The sequence below is a fragment of the Nymphalis io genome, chromosome 9 (genome assembly GCF_905147045.1).
Source record: "Nymphalis io chromosome 9, ilAglIoxx1.1, whole genome shotgun sequence".
NCBI lineage: Eukaryota > Metazoa > Arthropoda > Insecta > Lepidoptera > Nymphalidae > Nymphalis > Nymphalis io.
In genome coordinates, this window is record NC_065896.1 from 7,598,668 (window position 1) to 7,617,769 (window position 19,102).

Here is a 19,102-nt window from a genome sequence, read left to right on the forward strand (position 1 = left end):
CAATAACAGCACTCACGGAACTAAGCTTTCGTATACAGACTATTCGTAGTATATTAAAAATAAACGCTAATTAATGGTTCTAGATTCGATGCTAAGCTTTGACAAAAACCCCACAGGGTTTCCCCGTCATTTCCGGCTATAGTATTTTCTTTGATATTAATAAAAAGGTTAGATAGGTACTTTAATAAATACTAGATAACTATAATTTTCGTGTAGAACGAAGGTATTATTTAAATAAAACAAAACTTCAATTATTATAAAAAATGTGATATATTCTTTCTTACACTATAATAATATTTAACTGTACAAAATACATGATGTTTCTAATTTACATAATATAATATATATTTAACAAAATAATAATAATCATAAACATCTAGAAAATTATTCAATGGCAGGCGATGATCGGTCGTTTGTCAATGCCTTTCTTAGTTTCACTGTTGCAAATTGCTGAGGCCTGGGTAAAAGAAAATTGTATAATTTTGGCACTATTATAAAGAAATATGTTGTTTACAATACTAAATGGATATTTTTTTAACCAATTATATAATGTATAATAAAAATGGTTTTATCAATATTTCCACTTAGTTTCAATTAAAGTAAAATCAACAATTGTAATTTACAAAAGCTGAATGTGAAATAAATATGGCATTATTTTGGCTGTGGCAAAAAGGTATTACGTTGACAGATAGAAAACATTTGTATTGAAGTTATATGATTTACTTTGCTTAAATCGTTGGCTCTATGTTTAATTAATTTAACAATATCAACAACAAAATATACAAAAATATAAAAATTAAAATAGTTTAGGTACTAGAGATAATAAAGTGTATACTAAACAGAGCGAAGTCAGTGCAAAATAAAGTTTTATTACAAAAACAATAAAATGTGCAAGATAAAAAAGAAGACTAATACTACAAGAATAGTATTAACATCGACTAAAAACACTGGTAATGTATTAAAAATTAACCACTAGAAAAGAAACCCTTTAAATCAAACCTGGATCTACTTGTACACGGCGGTTTCTCGCCCCCACAAATCGTACCATGGTCCAAAAGTATGGCCCTCTTCTGGCAATTCATTACCATCGGCCGAACGCTTAAGGAGTTTGGTACGTGGTAGCAATTGCGGTCTTTGTTGTTTTAAAGCTTCGTTAAACTTTTGATCATCTGATTCACTGTACGGTGCATCATTTCTTCGATCCATAAGTCGTCTTGCTTCCAACCTAGCTTCTTCTTGTCTCATCTTCGATTTTTCTGCTTTCTTCGAATCTGTTTCATAATCATATCTTGAAGCCCGTCTTTCTTGGTCACTAAAATATGATATATTTGATTCATAGTATCTTTCTTCTCTTCTTCCATTATATGGTAAAGTACTGTCGTCATAACTTCTATTTAATTTATTTCTTGTTCTGTTGTCACGATTTTTTGTATCTACGAACTCTTTCCTTGTATGACGCCTATCTAATGAATAATCAATTCTTGGTTCTGCTGTTTCATAAGATCTTGGATCTTTCTTTTGATTTCTTATTTCAGCTTTTGGATATTCTTTATTATTTCCATTTTCGTTGTTATGTTTTCTTAGCTTTTCTTCATTTGGACGTTTTTTGTATTTTAGCGTACCATCATCATGTTCATCATAAGATTCTTCGTTTCTAACTTCGTTGTTGTTTCGTTCTATTGGAATTCCATAACGATCAGTTGGTTGGTCATCTTTATATTTCAATGTTTCTGACGACGCAGAAAACGTTTTAATTTCTTTTGAAGTATCTTTAAAAGTTTTGAATTCCATAACCTTTGGTGGTGATCGTTCATGGGAAGATTTTGATTTATCTGATGATAATGTTGCTCTTACATGTGGTTTAATAGGCGTGACTTCTATTTCTTCAAATTCAGGCATATATGCATTTTCTTTGCTGTTCTTGATTTCGTTATCTAAAATTTGTGCTTGTCGGCGTCTATCAAGTTCTTGTTGTTTTTTGGACGTCATATGATCATCAACAATAATGCAGTCATAGGGATCCGTACTAGATGCCACAGAATTATTATCGGAATTGCTTTCATTATCATATCTTTGTAATATCTCTCGTCTTTTAACTGTTTTCATGACATACCCATCTCCGTTTTCATCATTATAGAAACTATTTTCAAAATTAGTTTTTATAGTGCTTGTATTTGTTAAATCTGAGTGTCGGGATTCGATGCGGGAAACAGAAAAATCATCATGTTTTTCCTCAGCGATAGATTTTTCAGAAAAACTCTTTTTATTCATTGCTTGATTTGTATGATAATTCATATTACTCTTTCGCTCTTTCTCTGCACGTTCTTCGTGTTGTATGGATCCTAAGCTTCTAGCTTGCCTCATACCATTGTTAACCTTTATATCTTTTCTGTCGATTGTTTCTTGTGGACGAGATACGGCATTATCAGTAGTGGCAGGTTTATCGGGAATAGCTTGTTTTTTCGGATCTGGAATATCTGGCGCTGGTCTTAATTCCTTCTTCAGCTTAACGAATAGTTTTTTCTTATATTCTGGTACGGTATCAACTATATCTCGGTGTTGCCAAAGAGACATGCCTTCCATGATCTCTTCTTGTGTCGTTCGACCAAACTTCCAAAATGATTTAGTTCTTTTTATTTTTTGTGAATCTTTATCCATGTCTAACATGTTTCGCAACAATAATTGTTGATCATCAGTAAGGTATCCGTTATTTGTATTATTGGGTTTTGGACCCCGCTTAAGACTTTGGGTTTTCAAAAGATACGCTTTGTTTTCGAGGTGTTGTTGAGCAGATTTACTACAAAAATAATTAGCAAATTAAAAAATAAAATAACACTAGCACTACTACTAAATAAAAGAAAAAATAATAGCAAAGCACAAAATATTCTGAAATTTAATACATAAATACCTTATTGGAACACGAAGTCTTTGTGCTTCTTCATCACTGTAGTCAACATCGGGTTGCGGTGGTGGTTCATTTGAAAAACCAGAGTCATTAGAGCTATGCAGTGAAACATTACCAACAGCCCCTACAGCTGAAACTACAGTTTTAGCTGGTACCGATTTCTGAGCCACCTGAAACACGAAAATTAAATTCAGCAATGGAATAGTAGATACTATTTTTAAATCAAAATACTCGTCAATAAAGTTTTACCTGTGAACGCATTGGAAGCGTTTGCGGTCCAAACGTTCTTGTTTCTATAACAGCATGAGCAGTAAAGTTCGCAGCAGATGTTGAGTTTTTCATAGGACCAGTTGTCGCCGGAATAGGTGTTGGGTGGAAGTTAGCACTAGCGGATGTGCTAAGAGCACTCGGAGACGGTGCTGGCAAGGTTGGGGGTAATCCTGGAGAACTATTTGCAAGCCGTCCCTATGAAATTATATAAAATTATAATTATATATAATTATATAAATATTAAAAAACATACAAAAATCAAGTTATCTCGTTTCATTAATCTAATTAAGTCCTTTAAAAAACATTTATATCCTCGAGAAGAGTTAACTTCTATATCAAATATTATATCTCATCAGATATTCTACCGCAAAACAGCAAAACTTGATATTGTTGTGTTCCGGTTTGAAGGGTGAGTGAGCCAGTGTAATTACAGGCACAAGGGACATAAAATCTTAGTTCCGAAGGTTGGTGGCGCATTGGTTATGTAAGCGATGGTTGACATTTCTTACAATGCCAATGTCTAAGGGCGTTTGGTGACCACTTACCATCAGGTGGCCCATATACTCGTCCGCCTTCCTATTCTATAAAAAATATAGCATGTGATTATTTGAATACCTTAGTAACGTGATGAGCAGTAACAGTGTCACCAAACATTCGTGTAGGAGGGTGAGAATGAGCGTGAGGGGTGGTAGAGTTTGAAGAAACCTGCGTGTGTGAAATCGGTGCAGGTGGAGGCATCTCACTTGGTGTTTGGGCAATACTCCAACGAGCAGGTGAATTGTTGCTGTAAATAAAATAACACTTGCTTATCTGAATGTATGAACATATCAGTAATCATCTGAGGTTCTAATTTAAGATTTATAATGTTTAGTTAAATTAATTATGAAATAGCTGTTATACGTTATATATTATACATTATACATTATTAAATAAAATATTGTAGAATATTTCTTACCCAGTCTCTTCACTTATTATTGGTTCAGTGTAAGCCAAAGGAAACCAGCCAGCACTGTGAGTACGCAAGTTCTCTCCATACTGCCATCCTTTAGTCCTATCCCCAAGTAACGCCAATATATCTCCCTGTTGGAAGCTGAGCTGGTTATCTCCAGCTGCTGCATATGCATATAAAGCTCGAGCCAGTGGTGGATCACGGGATGTACTTGTTGGTGGTGCAATAGAAGATGGACGGGTTTTTGTACGAATATCCGTATCTAAAACCATAAGTATATTTTAAATTAACGTATTTAAATAAAAATACTAAAAAAATAGAAATACCATTTTGTTAAACACACACACATATTACCTTGATCTGTGTTGTGTAGACTTGCTTGAAGGTTTAAATCAGATTTGGCTCTAGACAACCCTTGAGTAGGAGATCCCAGGTCTGCAATAGATCTAACATCTAGACACGAAGCATCAACAGATCTAGTTTTTCGCAAAGCTGATCCAACAGAGGCGCGATCATCGTCATCACCATTTCGTGGGCTGGCATATACATCTTCATCGGCCCAAAATGATACTTGCTGAAAAATCACGATTGACATGAGGTCGGGTCTATAACTAACAGAATTACCATTTTTCGGGCAACAGAAGTTATATATATAATTATTTCTTCCGATGAATAATTCGTACTTACTCTCATCCTGCTGACAAACATAGCCTCCACGTTAGATGGCAGGAACTCGCGAGTTCGAGATACTTCGAGCCACTCATCTAAACCAGTATTGTAGGCCGTCGCGCCAGCACTATGGTACGCAAGCCAATGTTTTGCGAGTGAGCACTGGCGCTCAAGGACAAATCCATATCGCCGACGTTCTTGTGTCATTGCCTGTATATTAACACGAAAAAAGAAATATTATTTGTTTACTCAAAAATTTCAGAATTATTGGTATTTACACATTTGTATTTACACGTTAAAATATTGTAAAATAATAAAATTCCAAAGTTATTTTATTGTAACTTACATTTTTTAAGCTTTGCTCACAAAATGCATCCAACTTGGTTTTTTCTTCCTCCAAAATTTGCATACTCTGTAAGAAAAGTATTTTTTTAATAAAAATTAACGCCCTTAGTTATGAACGTTTATGATTAGCGGGTGATTAGCTAAACAATGCTGTGTATTCTTCTTTCGAATGTCAAATCAATAATGACAGAGATGTCCAGTGTCACGTTAAAGCAATTTGATTTTAAAATGTAATTTCTTGGCGGAGAACAACTCGAAACATAGTGAAAGAAAGTCAGCAAGGGACACATTCTATATAGAAACAGACGTAACATTAACTAATTTCAACTATTAAAACAAACCCACGATGACTGCCTGTAATCAATTGAGCCGTTTATGTTATGAGAAATCAATTTAATCATTTCTGTTTCGGAGAATCTTTGGTAAGTTGTGAAGCGCTTCAAGTGAGTTATTTACGTGAAATTCGACGCAAAGTTATGATTCCAATTATCTTCTCAGAGAGGTATTGTTCCGAAAACAACCTTAGAAACTTGTCTAAGAGGCTAATATAAGTCTTTACGTCTTGGCTAAATACAAAGAAAAAATATTTCTTATAAAATAAACTATTTTATTGTATTCTATAATAATTATAAACGAACAATATTTATACATATTGTTATAAATTGGTTTCTTGAAAATATATTTCCATAAAACATTGTATAAGAAAGTATGATAAAATAAATAATTAATGATAAAAAAGGTGGTTTACGTATTACGATAGTAGATCGATTTATATATAAATTTATTTTATATTTAATTAATGAACTGGGGCCGATTTCATAATAGCTAGTTAACTTTTATTTAAGGTTACGTTTTAACATTTTTGATTATGTAAAAAATACTGTCAATGTTAAAATAACACTTCAGAAAAAAGTCTTAGAGATCAAATAAAAATATATGTATTATAAATATAATATAAATTAAGAATGTAAAATAAAAATAAATTGTAATACGATTTCTCATTTTGAACACTTTTATTAAGCAAGCCTACATTTACCTAAATAGTGTTTTAGAAAACTGCTAGACAGATTTAGGCTAAGTCATTGACACGTAACTAGAACCCTCAAGTCAAAAGGTTTTTCCTACGTTTTCTAGTCTTAGTTTCATATTAAATAATATTTCTTCTCTTTCAATCAAGATATGCCTTCCAAATAATATAAGATGTTATGAATGGATGAAATGGATTAGACACTAACAATCGGATTCAAATCCCGAGAAAGGTACAATTAACTTAGGTCTGCAGTAATATTGGTATTTGTAAATTTTTTCATTAAACTGGAGTACAACAATCCGAACCATTGCTATTTGAGGTTATGCAACGGGTGCTGTGATGAAATTATACTTCGCCTCATAACATATCAACGTTGTAAAAGCAGTCTTAGATATAAAAAAAACGATTGCTTGCTTTTGTTTGTTTTATATGAGTTTAAGTTAGTATCGTTCTAGTTTCGACTTGTAACTTTTTACAATTGTTGTTGACACGTGTACGGTTAGTTTGAGCATAATACCATCAATCTATATCTTAACTTATAAATAGGAAGAGGTATTTTTGTTATACCTAACTGAAACTACTATACTAGTAGTTTTTCCTGTATATGATAATTATACTAGAAGATTATGTTAGATCAATTGTAGTATAATAATATTATTATTTAAGCATCTGAATTTAACAGTTTCACTAGATTTAATTTTAGAATGTTGACGTGACAAGCGGGGTTTTCATATTCTTGTATACAATTGAAAACGTGTAAGTTGTATTGAATAATTGTTAACAAAAAAAAGGAGTACAATGCTTTCAGAATATAAGGTAGAAAGCTACCTTCATCTCCTTATCCATCGCAGAGCCGACTTTCGTCACATTGGTTTTCTTTTTTCTTTGCTTCTTAATAGTGGCTGCCGCCTTGCTGTAGCTCTCAGAGCGAAGTTTGTGTTGTTGTAAAAACCTTTTTTGTTCCGACTGTAAATAAAACAACTTAATAAAATAGTCACTTTGTATATTTTGATATAACTGTGCCGTTTTATTCAAAGTTGTTGGTTGTTGGAATATTGGAAATTTATGTATTCAATAGAAATGACACATACTTTGATTTTAGTTGGTTAAGTTTAACGCTGTTTAAAATATTTAAATATAAGACTTGTAATATGACAAGTTTCATTGTTATATTTATTAATAAATTAAATCGACTTACGGAACGTTCGATTTGTATAATTATTTGATTACTAAATAAATGTATCGATAGTAATAAAGATACCATGCATTGCGAACTTCGATTAAAATTCTAACAATAAGAAACGTGACCACAGTATTAATAACATTATTATTTATCTTTAATTGATCATAAATTAATATCATTCGAGCTATATCATATTTAATATGTAGAGTATATAAAGTCATAATTCGAACAATAATAATATAGAATTTTAATGTACCTTTAAATGACTTATCTGTAAATATCTTATCAATTAAAATATTTAGTAAACGTTTTAATTAAAATTTATACGAACCTGTACGACCTTCGTATCTTTTTCGAGATTAGTCTCCAAGGGAACCAGCAAATCGACGTAAAACGCTTTCAACTGTAACAAATAATTAAAATACAGCATAACATTTTAATTAACAATTTAAAATGTATATGTTATCTTTATGTTTCAAAGCATGCTTGCACGCATGCATCTTTGCTTTATGTAAAGCAAAGAAACATCCTGTAATTAAAATAATGATCGACTGATCGTTTGATCGTTTGACCGTTGACTTGCCTGATGTAAAGCGTCGACACAATCTAGAATGTTATAGGCTTGCCTAGAAGAAACCTTTTTACTCTGGATAAATTAAATTAATAATAATAACCTGGGACATTTTTCACACACGGCCATCTAATCCCAAATTAAGCTTGTATAAAGCTTGTGCTATGGGAACCAGACAACTGATATACTACATATACAACTTTTCTTTAGTAAATACATAATTATATAGAAAATTACACCCAGACTCAGGACAAACAGACATGTTCATGCACACAAATGTCTATCCTGGGTGGGAATCGAACCCACAACCTTCGGCGTAAAAAGGCAAGTATCTACCAACCACGCCAACCGGCTCGTCGATTGTACGTTATACCAACCAAGGTTGTTGTAATTTTCAGAAAATTGATTAAGATCAATGTAATATGTCAAGTAGTTGGTCTCTGTTATTATTTATATCCATACTAATATACTAATGAAAGTTTAGTGTTTTTTTTTTGTTTGAACGCGCTAATCTCTGGAACTACCTGTCGGAATTGAAAAATATTATTTTCATTTGATATCCAAATCTTGAGAAAGGTGTCTTTATAGGTGTTTACATTTTATGGACTATGCATGTGAGAACTTTCATGAAATTCAACTGAATTTATTTTATTTCACTGCTGTTAATGCAAATATGCTCTCTTTTCGCAATCGCAGTTTAAACTTAAGTTGAAAACTTAATATTATACTGTAATAGGTGTAAATGATTTAGGCACTTGCTTATTTGGTAATAATAAAAGAATTTTTTTTTAATAAAAAGGCTATCCTTATATGTACGAAGAGATGGTTTTTCAAAGATAATTTTCTCGTTACTGCGGCTGATGTAGTAGCTGGCTTTACAGACCCATCTATCAAATCAACATTCCATCTTGTATAAACCTACTTAATTAAATGTCGACGCTTTTTCGTTAAATTAAATATCAAATATCCTTTTTCAGAATTGTTTGTTTAATCATTGAATATTAATATGAAATTAAAATGTACCTTCGTGAAATTAATTTTTGAATACTAAATGATATAAACTAGAATATTTTATTGTAGATAGGATGTAATACTTTCACGTTTATTTTAATTTTATGGCCCATAAGTGTCTGTAAGAGAACATTACCGTAGTGCAACCAAACAAACAAAGTTATATTACAAATTTAGTAGTTTTTCTTAGTTATTTTGTATTATATAATGTATATATAATTGTGATGGATAATAAAATATTACTATTAATAAACTTTAAAGAGCATAAAAGTGGTCAGACAAGCGCGAGATAAGGAAGACCTATGTCGAATGGACCTTTTAATGACGGCTAGTTGAATGATTATACTTTTAATACAATATATTTTATCTCACTTACAATATTCATTTGCTGATCCTGAATTTCTCGATACACCTCCACCACTTTCATAAGAGCAGTGCCTGTAAAAAATGAAACAATATAGTAATCTATCTAAATATAAAAGTATACATACATTATTACATATAAAAATAGTAATATGCTGATGAGAACAAAAGTCAGTTCACAACACTGTCACCAACGCTGCCAGTAGTGAGTTAATTTAATTATATATGTCCAAAACCGCTTATATAGTCATCTAGTAAGTTTAATAAATACAAACATCTAGACTATGAGAAATAGTCTGTAACCAAACCATTTATTACTCGGATCAACAATTTTAATTCTACATATTGTGAGGTTCCGGATTGAGTGAGCTAGTGACGTTACAGGTACAAAGGACATAACATCTAAGATCCCATAGTTGGCATACTTCATACAGTGCCAATATCTATGGGGAAAGGTAACGAGAACCGGGTCATTCATATTTACTGATTCCATACCTGGGCGAACCAGTCTTCGCCCAGGTGTGGAAATTAGATCATAAACATTATTGAAAACATATGTTATGTTTTGGTAAAAGAAATCTACTCTTATTTCATTAAAAATTAATAAATAAAAAAAGAGCATAAGAACAATTACCGCATAAAACGGTCGTGAAATGTCAGAAAGTGATATGTGACATTGACCATATTAATTATAGCATTTCAAGAATACATGCATCAAAATAGTATATCACCATAAGTGAGTTCTTACAGAATATACAACTTATGTAAAGAGAAATATAAAATGTCTGAATAAAAAACCAAATTAATCAATAATAATTGAATAGGCTTAAAGTTTTTAAAAGCAATTTTGAATCACAATTATGAAAGTCTATTAATTTTATTTACATGAAATAAACCGATCAAAAATGGTAAGAAATTCAAAGTATTTTATTCAAGAGTATTTTAATCTACACAGCTACTACATAAAATTACTAATTTTAATTTTTTATCGTATTAATAATGGCATAACAAATAATATGCTTTGGTATAATAATAATTTTCTAAGTAGATACATAGATGCTAAATGGACATATGTGTGAACAAAAATATTTATCTTCCATGGAAAAAGTGTCATAAGTATTAATTCTTCAGAAAATCATAAAATTAAATTGATACATTATAGTACTTAAGTCATAATACTTATATCATGGCTAAATAATAGTATTTCATACTGATACCTTGAACTGTGTTTAAGCATTCACCTAATACAAGATTGAGCAATCAAACTTAACTTGTGAAGAGAGTTGTTTGAACGTCTTGGATGAGTAATCGTTCTTATTACAAGGCAACACGAATATATGATACATTTGACATAAGTTTGATTAAACAATCTTAAAAAAATATCATTGTTAGTAATTATTGAATACTTACCTTAGATAATTTAATTAATGAGATAGTGAATTTCTGATTGGATGTTCTATTTCATTCCAAAAGTGTTGAACGGATTGTAACAACATTTTTGTTCTTTTTCCTTACGTATTTTTAGTAGGAAAAATATAGTCAAAGCCGTATGGCGTTTAGTTCATATGTTGACGTATTATGAAAATTATTTACCAATATCGGCACATCCGCCCCATGTGCCTTGCTGAGCTTGTCTCCCGAGTTTGCCGACCGCGTCCACGTATAGACGAGATGCTGCCGCCGCACCTGCGAAATTGAATAATAATTACTTGTTCATAGATATTACAATGTAGCAACTAGATATATAACGTCAAATTGAATAGTTTTCATATAGAATTTTGGGATTTTTTTTGATGTAGAAGATAGTTCAAAGAATTTACTTAACCTGAATATTTTTTTTGAAGAACAACTAATGGCATGTCCTAAAAGCCTTTACATTCCATTGCATTGTTTCTTGCGAGGTTATTTTATGGGATATTGAGTTAAAATTGTTAAGAAAAATCGTTTAAAATTTATATATGTTTACATTCTATTAGAAATAGTCTATAAAAGCAAGTGTATAAATTTGCGATCGCCAGCTACATAAAGGGTTGAGAGCACTTGACTCTGGTAAACAAAATATTGTATAGAAAATTCAACGTCTTATCAGTTTAAAAATGTCAATACACTTCAGAGCGCACTCATGAAAGTAGCGGAAAGCAAGTATCAAGAGTAATACATCGTCGTACACAATGGCAAAGTTTATTGCGTCTAGCGTCGAGTATAATACGCTAGATAAGCCAACAGAGACAATTTGGCACCAACTACGCCCTAGTTTCGAAGCCAAACAAGCGCAACTAAGGTTTTGCATATAGATGCACCCATTTGGCTTACGGTATATAAATTAATTGTCTTCATTTTACTGAATACGCATCATTTCGAATTAATTTGATGACGTCACTAGTTTTTCGGTTTCTTAATAGCTTACAAGTTATTTATAATATAATTTTATGACACGGGAATGATTAATTTTATCTGAAATGTAAAGATAAGCATAATTTGTTCTCTATATTACACAAACAAATGGTATGCGTTACTTTTTATTAGTACTTCAACTGAGTTTTCTCTGTGCTTAAAGGTATTTCTTTTACGTACTTATGCTTTTAAGGATAATGAAAATTCTTACCGTGTAAAGCCTTTAAATAGGCTTTACCAGCTGTTATCATTTGTCGAGCACCAGGGTTGAATTTGTCCAAGATATTCTGTAACAAAAAAAAACTTTAAATTATTACACTAATAATATAAAAATATCAGAAATGTCCTGCTTATTATAATTTTTATTACTTCTTATTTAATCCTACGAACCGTTATTATGAATGAATTATGTTGCCCGATATAAAATATAATTCAGAATTCATGATATCATAAAATTGTTTTATTTTCCATTTAGCCTTGTTCTGCATAAATATTATTGTTTTATTTTACATAACTGGTGGTAGAGCTTTGTGCAAGCTCGCCTGGGTAGGTACCATGTACTCATCAAATATTCTACCGCAAAACAGCAGTACTTCATATTTTTGTAGTCTAATTTGAAGGGTGAGTGAGCCAGTGTAATTACAGGTACAAGGGCCATAATATCTTAGTTTCCATGGTTGGCGGTACATTTTCAATGTAAGCGATGGTTAACATTTCTTACAATGCCATAGACATTTCTATGGGCGTTGATGACCTCCTACCATCAGATGCTTGTCCGCCTACCTATTCAATAATAAAAAAAAAACATTAAATCTTGTTCTTAACTAAAATGCGAACTGGTTCAAACTGGTTTCTGAAAAATTAGATTCAACAAATAAGTAGACCAGTTTTTCGCATGAACATTCATTTGCAATTGCGAAGAAAATGGGGACTTAGACCGTAAATAGACGTATAGGAATGTGGCCTCTCAAGGATGCTGCAACCTCGTTAGGTGCGGCAACTGCCGGCACTAGCGGCATTCCATTGTAAATATTGCTCAAAGCTACTTCTTCGGAAACCTATTTACTTCAAAAGGACGCAGATTTTTATACTGGATTAAATCATCTGAATGATCAGTGTGATACGGCTTAACTTGAGAATATCGACAAAAAGACCAGATTCTTTAGTATGGTTGGGTAATTTTCAAAAACTGATATTTAACAAATTCTTGCATCAATATCTATGCATGCAAATCATTTAAATAAGTATTCATTGATTTTATCACATACATATCTACGGGAAAATCGGTACTAAATTGCGAAATGAGTATTTTTCCCATTTTATATAATTTCTTATATTTATTATTTATTTAAAATACTTGTATAATTTCGGACAAGCCTTATTGCATCGAGGACACCTGCGCAGGAATTAAGTGCATGCACAAGCGCAGGTGCATGACTGGAAATAGAACTATAGTAGAACCAACGGTTTTACGACTTATCAGAATTTCTCTGATAATAAGTAAGCTGCCTCAGTTTGAAATAAGAACACTGAGAACTGTCAGAAAAACTAAAACCATACAAAAATTTAATTGACTTGAATGCAATACCACAGGATTTTCTGTTTATAATCAAAAAAATGAAATAAACAGTTAAAGGCTACCTATATCATCATCTCGAACTTTAATCGTCATCCATCGAAAAAGGACATTCCCACTCTCGAAAATAGCTTACCTTAAGAAAAAAAATACACTTTTGATTGTTCATTCAACAACCAATAAAATATTTAAACTACAGAGATATACAGACTCTACCGTCTTTATCATACTCTGCTATAGGTTATTACAAGCAACCGATGCGTTTTCTCTGTTACCCGAATATAGGGACGGACGAAGGGCAACTACGTGCTAATGTGTTTTATGACATCGTGCCTCCTAATGTCGTCGTCACATTTGTACTGACAATTTCTGACAGTAATCTACAGGGTGTTTACGCATTTGCTCATATCTACGAACACGAATAATACAATGTCAAAAAAAGCTTTTTATAATATATGTGGTATTATAGATAAAAATATTGCGTTTATTACATTGGAATTGGATATATATTTTAAAATACCAATACTTAAGACTGTTTTCCAATAATTTATAAAGCAAGCTCATCAGATATGATTTTGTCTCGCAGCATTTCATAAGGCGTCGTTAGAGAATATAATTATATCTCGAATAACTTTTGAATCGTATTGCTCTATCAAATGATAGTTTAATATACCACATATACTTCAATTGATATTTTTTTTATAAAAGTAATTTAAATAAACTAATGCCGTGCAAATTTCCTGTAGGACTAATCACGAGCTTTTTTAATGATGCGCACGAGACAAATTATTTTTCATATTAAATTTCACGTATTCTATATCTTTTGGGCCACCACAACTCTTGTTTATAAACTTCAATGCATTTCTAAATATTTGTTGCTTGTAGTGAGTGATCGCTTGTATATCTTATGGGATACTTCGTATACAAAACTGGGAATCGAAAACAAATGCGCACTTATGAAAATTAAAATTGGATCGGGACTTAGAGACCTGTAATTGTAAATAAACATTTGACTGACTTATTGGTAAATGGTATATATAAATATTAATGATCAATGTTTGGGTAAGTTGCGTGATTAAATACGCAAATTGGAGCACCATATCTAACTTAAATAAGAAGGTTTTGATATTTATATATTATTTAACAACAAAAATAAATCAAAAGCCTCGAACAAGGAAAAGTGGTTTGAAATAACAAATTTGTTTTCCTTTTGCATACACAATATAAGATACGGCACATTGTGAACTAACAGCTCCTAAAGTAATACGGGCGGCTTTATTCCATCCTCTTTATTTGTGGGGCACGTAGCAAATGACATTTGGTACCAAATTGCCTCGGGTAGACTTCGTGACGGGACCCCCCTTCGTACCAAGCCTAATGTCTTACGCACACGTTCAACTGTTTTTTCTATGTATGTAACGTGATGTATGAAACAAAATTCATATCTAGTTTTTTCTATCCTATAAATTTCCTTTTTGAACGAAATATTTCTGACAATGAATTTGAAAATAGCGAAACAAAATATGTTTTATTTATTTGTTCTGCACATTTTTTTAAATTTACATTTATTAAAGTCTCAAAGGAAATAATATTTGATTTAATCTGAAATAAAGAAGTTTATTTATTTATGTTACTCGCTTATAAATCGTACGATGTTCTCAGAATTCACTACTTGTCTACTCATTAAGGTTACTCAGAATCAACTGACAGCCAGTTCAACTAAAACATATACCATTAAATCACCAAGCATTAAGTAAATTACTAGTTAAGGTTAGATACTAGATTCACTTCATTCCTCAGGGCACGTATATAATGAATATTTTAACGTTCAATGAAATCAACACGGAGTCATTAAACATTATGACGAATTAGTTAGAATAAAGTCAATGAACTCTAGGGAGACTAACGATTATCTCATCTTCACACATATAAAGAATTACATGTAAATTATAATACATAACACATACAATTTCATTTCATTTATGTATTTGTACATGTACATTTTAAATCCTCCGGAAATTGCTTGAGCTAAAGATTGTAATCTCGAAACAATAATATTACGTTCATATTTTCTTAGATGCAATATTTGGATACTTTCGCATATGAAACGCTTCATAGAATAAATACACTCTGTAGTATGCATACATAGTGCAAAGGCAAGATGTTTGTTGAACACTTGTTGCCCTCGACACAGCGACATGACGTTGTTTACAAGACTTGAACATAACTTTGAAACTGCAATAAAATTTTTAGAAGACAGAATGTAATGAAAACCTTGAAAATGTGCACTGAAGCTATCGTTATGTAGTAAATTTAAGCAATACAAATACGAAATTTAAAAGTTAAGAGTAATTATTTAGAAAGTATAATTAGGTATCGTTCGAAATATAATGCTTAATATAAAGTTACACTCATATAAATGTGTTACAAAAATTGTTAAGTAAACATACTATATGAAGCGAATTCCAATTAGTTTTATACTAATTGGTATATATATATATTTTTTGTGGAGCAATTACTTTGAGTATTTCATCGTAATGGAAGGTGATTGTTAAATACCAATCTACACCCCACCTTCACTAACGTTAGAACTCTTAACGTAATCATGAACGTGCAATTTGTTACCAATTCAACAATGCATCTTTGAATTTCTTTGCTAAGTCAAAATAAAAGATTTTTCGCTTTTAACTTTCCTAAATGAAGTTGACTACAAAAGGCGGAGTGAAACGTAATTCAAATGAGCGCTGCCGACGCCGACCACTCCTGCCTTCGATTCCGTACTTTGAAAAGTTTAATTTTTAACGAAACTTTCAGTCGCAGGACTTTTGAATACCCCTAAGTTTGAATACAGATTTAATGTTTTGATACCTATGAAAAAAGTAAAATATTTAAGTCAATCGCAAAGATTGTAATTAAATTATAAAGTTACATGATTTTAAGTTATTTTTGCATATATGACATTTTAACAATCGCAAAGTTAAACAAAAAAAATGGCATTTGTTTGCTAAATATTATAATATAAATAACGATTATATGATATCATATCTCGGGAATGAAAAAATTGTCTCCAATAACAAATAATTAATAATAATTGTTATAATAATAATCCTTGTTTTTTCTCTAACCAGTTTTTCTCAGGTCTGAAGTGTTTTGTTTCTTTTCGGATCGGCAGTAGATTTTTGACCGTCAATATACAAATATAATAATACTTCTATGTTGAATAAACGTTTCAAATTTGAATATGAATGCGAATGAGCGAAGTCCGAAATAATGTAAGATTTGTTCCGACCTCAAAACCTTGAAATGCTACATAACCAAATGAGTCATCCGTAAACTCAAGAACATAATAACATTTTTTGTACAGCGAATTATTTATAATTCGGTTCACTACAAATAAAAACTTCTTAATTCCATTTATATTATATATATGACCGCTGAGTACGATTTTGTTTGATCAATACCAAGATTGAGATACATTTTTTAGATATCTCTACAATTTCTATGGAGACTTTTTATCGACTATCTTACCGAGTTTCATTAATAAATGAAATATATCTTATATAATACTTGACTTTCGCTTTTTGTGTGGACATACTATAGTAGAAATAGATAGTAAATATTGTTAAGTATTAAATTTCTTCGAGATCATTTATCTAGAATATCAATCAACATTAATTATGATATTCAAAGGCGTCGTCAATCCTTGTAATATGCAACGCTTGAATGCCAATGTCGGTGTTACATGTCAGCTTAACACTACAAGGTAAACATGTTTGGTTGAAAAAAAAATGCTCGGTATTTATGCACTTAAACTAATTGTTCGTTTTGTCAGATGTTCTTCACTATACATATTAATAATTGACAAGGTTATTACGAAGTTTTAATTTAAGGGCTCGTTCATACAGTGATTACAAACTATTGTTTTAGAATAGATGAAAAGATTGAATGATGAATAACAAATTTAGTTATCAAAATGTATTCTGTAAGTCGGCTCTTATAAGCACTTTTGAATCGTCATTTTACAGAATTAAAGTAATTTAAAGCTACCAGTTCGTAATGTAGATTCTTCCATGCTTTTTGTCATCTATATAATCTTTTGTTCAGTAATATGCCTATTATTTATTAGTTTTGTGAATAATACAATTATGTTATTTTATTTAAGTTTATTGTTTGAAATGCCTTATTTATATTGTGTACCGTATGAGTTCGTTTATTCCAGTAAACTTAAACAAGAAGTGACGCGAATATAGCTTGAACTTGAAAACTAAGTAACCAAATAAAAGTCAGCTCTGAGTCCCGTGTTTATTTTGCCATTAAATAATATCTTCCTGACGGAGTATGATATGTTTATTGTAATGGTGTTAACGTGCAAATATTTTTTTAAGTTATAATTTCAATAACTTGTCAATGTCATTATTTTGTTATATATATTTGAGAATATTGAATAACAATATTATTGAGCTATTCTCGTAATTTATAATTTATTAATAATATCTAGCTTACACTAAAGTGGCATCGCCATTCTATTAAGATGTAAATAATATAAATTAGTATTATATTTAGGATTTTCCGATAAATATGTTAGTATATATATATATCAACAAACCAGGAACAATCATGTCGACTTTAATTTAAAATGATATGCAGTCACTCCTTTGCTATACATCCAAAGTTAAAATAGATTTTTTTATGAAAAGTGATACTTATAATTCTGTAAAGTGCACAAATACTATACAATTTTTTTTTATTTTATTTTTTTAAATTTAATCTTTATTTTCAAAGGTGACGAATTCGATCAAAATCGACCACCATATTAATTTAAGCAATTTCAATAAACATTTTGTACTTTAACTATACAATGAAAAAGTTAATCAGCTTAATAATTAAAATATAAATGAGATAATATTTATAATAATACGTAATTTAAAATATCTCATATAATATTAAATTATTTATCGAATCGTGGAAACCATAAACTGCAATATATTTACAGAATCAGTGTTGCTCAATGCTAATTGCATCACGACGTGGTCGCCTACAGCCAGGCTGCGGTACCCTCTCCCCGTCTGCATGAGATCATACATAAAATATTCTACTATTAATCACTATAATATACAATTTATACCTTACTTTATAAAACATATGAACACGTATAACATTTAGTTATTAATTACTTAAAGTATGTAAGTATGATGTCTTGATAAGTATGATATTTTGGATTACGTGGGTTTAAGTGAATTATAATATGATATCAGAAATTCTCGTATATATATTTATATGTACATTTTCTCCTCTTTGGCTTTTATTTTGTATTTAGATTAGGTTTAGCTTTGAATGTATACAGGTGTTTAAAAAAACATTTTTTATAAATAATTATTTATTATGAGAGTCGAGAGAAGCGAAGCGAGTGATTATTAAAATCCACAGCTACATACGTTTGTATTAATTAAAAAATATATATAACAATTTGTGATTAACATAATCAGCTGATAATATTTTACTATGAGTGTGTGCATAAACAAAATTAAAATATGTCAATATGTAGCTACTTGTATGTGTGAGTGTAATTGTAATAAAAGTTTCTCACTCTATGAACACCATTTGGATTTTTTTTAAATAAATGATGTAGTAATCATATAATAAATAAGCAAAAAATTAATTTGAATTATTGTATATCTTTACGTAGTTAAAAGGAATTTTAATATAATAAAATATAATTATCAATCTCACCCCGGTTTTTAAAAACAAATATATATAAATATACATATAGAATAGGAAGGTGGACGAGCATATGGGCCACCTGATGGTAAGTGGTCACCAAACGCCCTTAGACATT

The 19,102-nt window shown here is 30.7% G+C and overlaps 1 protein-coding gene across 3 annotated transcripts in view; it reads right to left on the reverse strand.

Moving 5' to 3' along the window:
- Positions 1 to 246: 246 nt before the first annotated feature.
- Positions 247 to 19,102, reverse strand: part of LOC126770485 (uncharacterized) — a 187,693-nt gene continuing 168,837 nt past the window's right edge. For 2 of the 3 annotated variants that reach the window (XM_050489877.1, XM_050489878.1), the window contains 13 exons: positions 11,902 to 11,977; positions 10,890 to 10,982; positions 9,310 to 9,371; positions 7,683 to 7,754; positions 6,997 to 7,134; positions 5,140 to 5,205; positions 4,812 to 5,003; positions 4,479 to 4,698; positions 4,131 to 4,386; positions 3,791 to 3,959; positions 3,155 to 3,370; positions 2,909 to 3,075; positions 247 to 2,797 (listed from right to left, as the gene is read on the reverse strand). In XM_050489877.1, coding sequence (XP_050345834.1) covers positions 1,006 to 2,797; positions 2,909 to 3,075; positions 3,155 to 3,370; positions 3,791 to 3,959; positions 4,131 to 4,386; positions 4,479 to 4,698; positions 4,812 to 5,003; positions 5,140 to 5,205; positions 6,997 to 7,134; positions 7,683 to 7,754; positions 9,310 to 9,371; positions 10,890 to 10,982; positions 11,902 to 11,977 — 3,519 coding nt within the window. In that variant the 3' untranslated portion in view covers positions 247 to 1,005. The remainder of the gene's footprint in view (positions 2,798 to 2,908; positions 3,076 to 3,154; positions 3,371 to 3,790; positions 3,960 to 4,130; positions 4,387 to 4,478; positions 4,699 to 4,811; positions 5,004 to 5,139; positions 5,206 to 6,996; positions 7,135 to 7,682; positions 7,755 to 9,309; positions 9,372 to 10,889; positions 10,983 to 11,901; positions 11,978 to 19,102) is intronic. The other variant, XM_050489880.1, reaches the window with a different exon arrangement.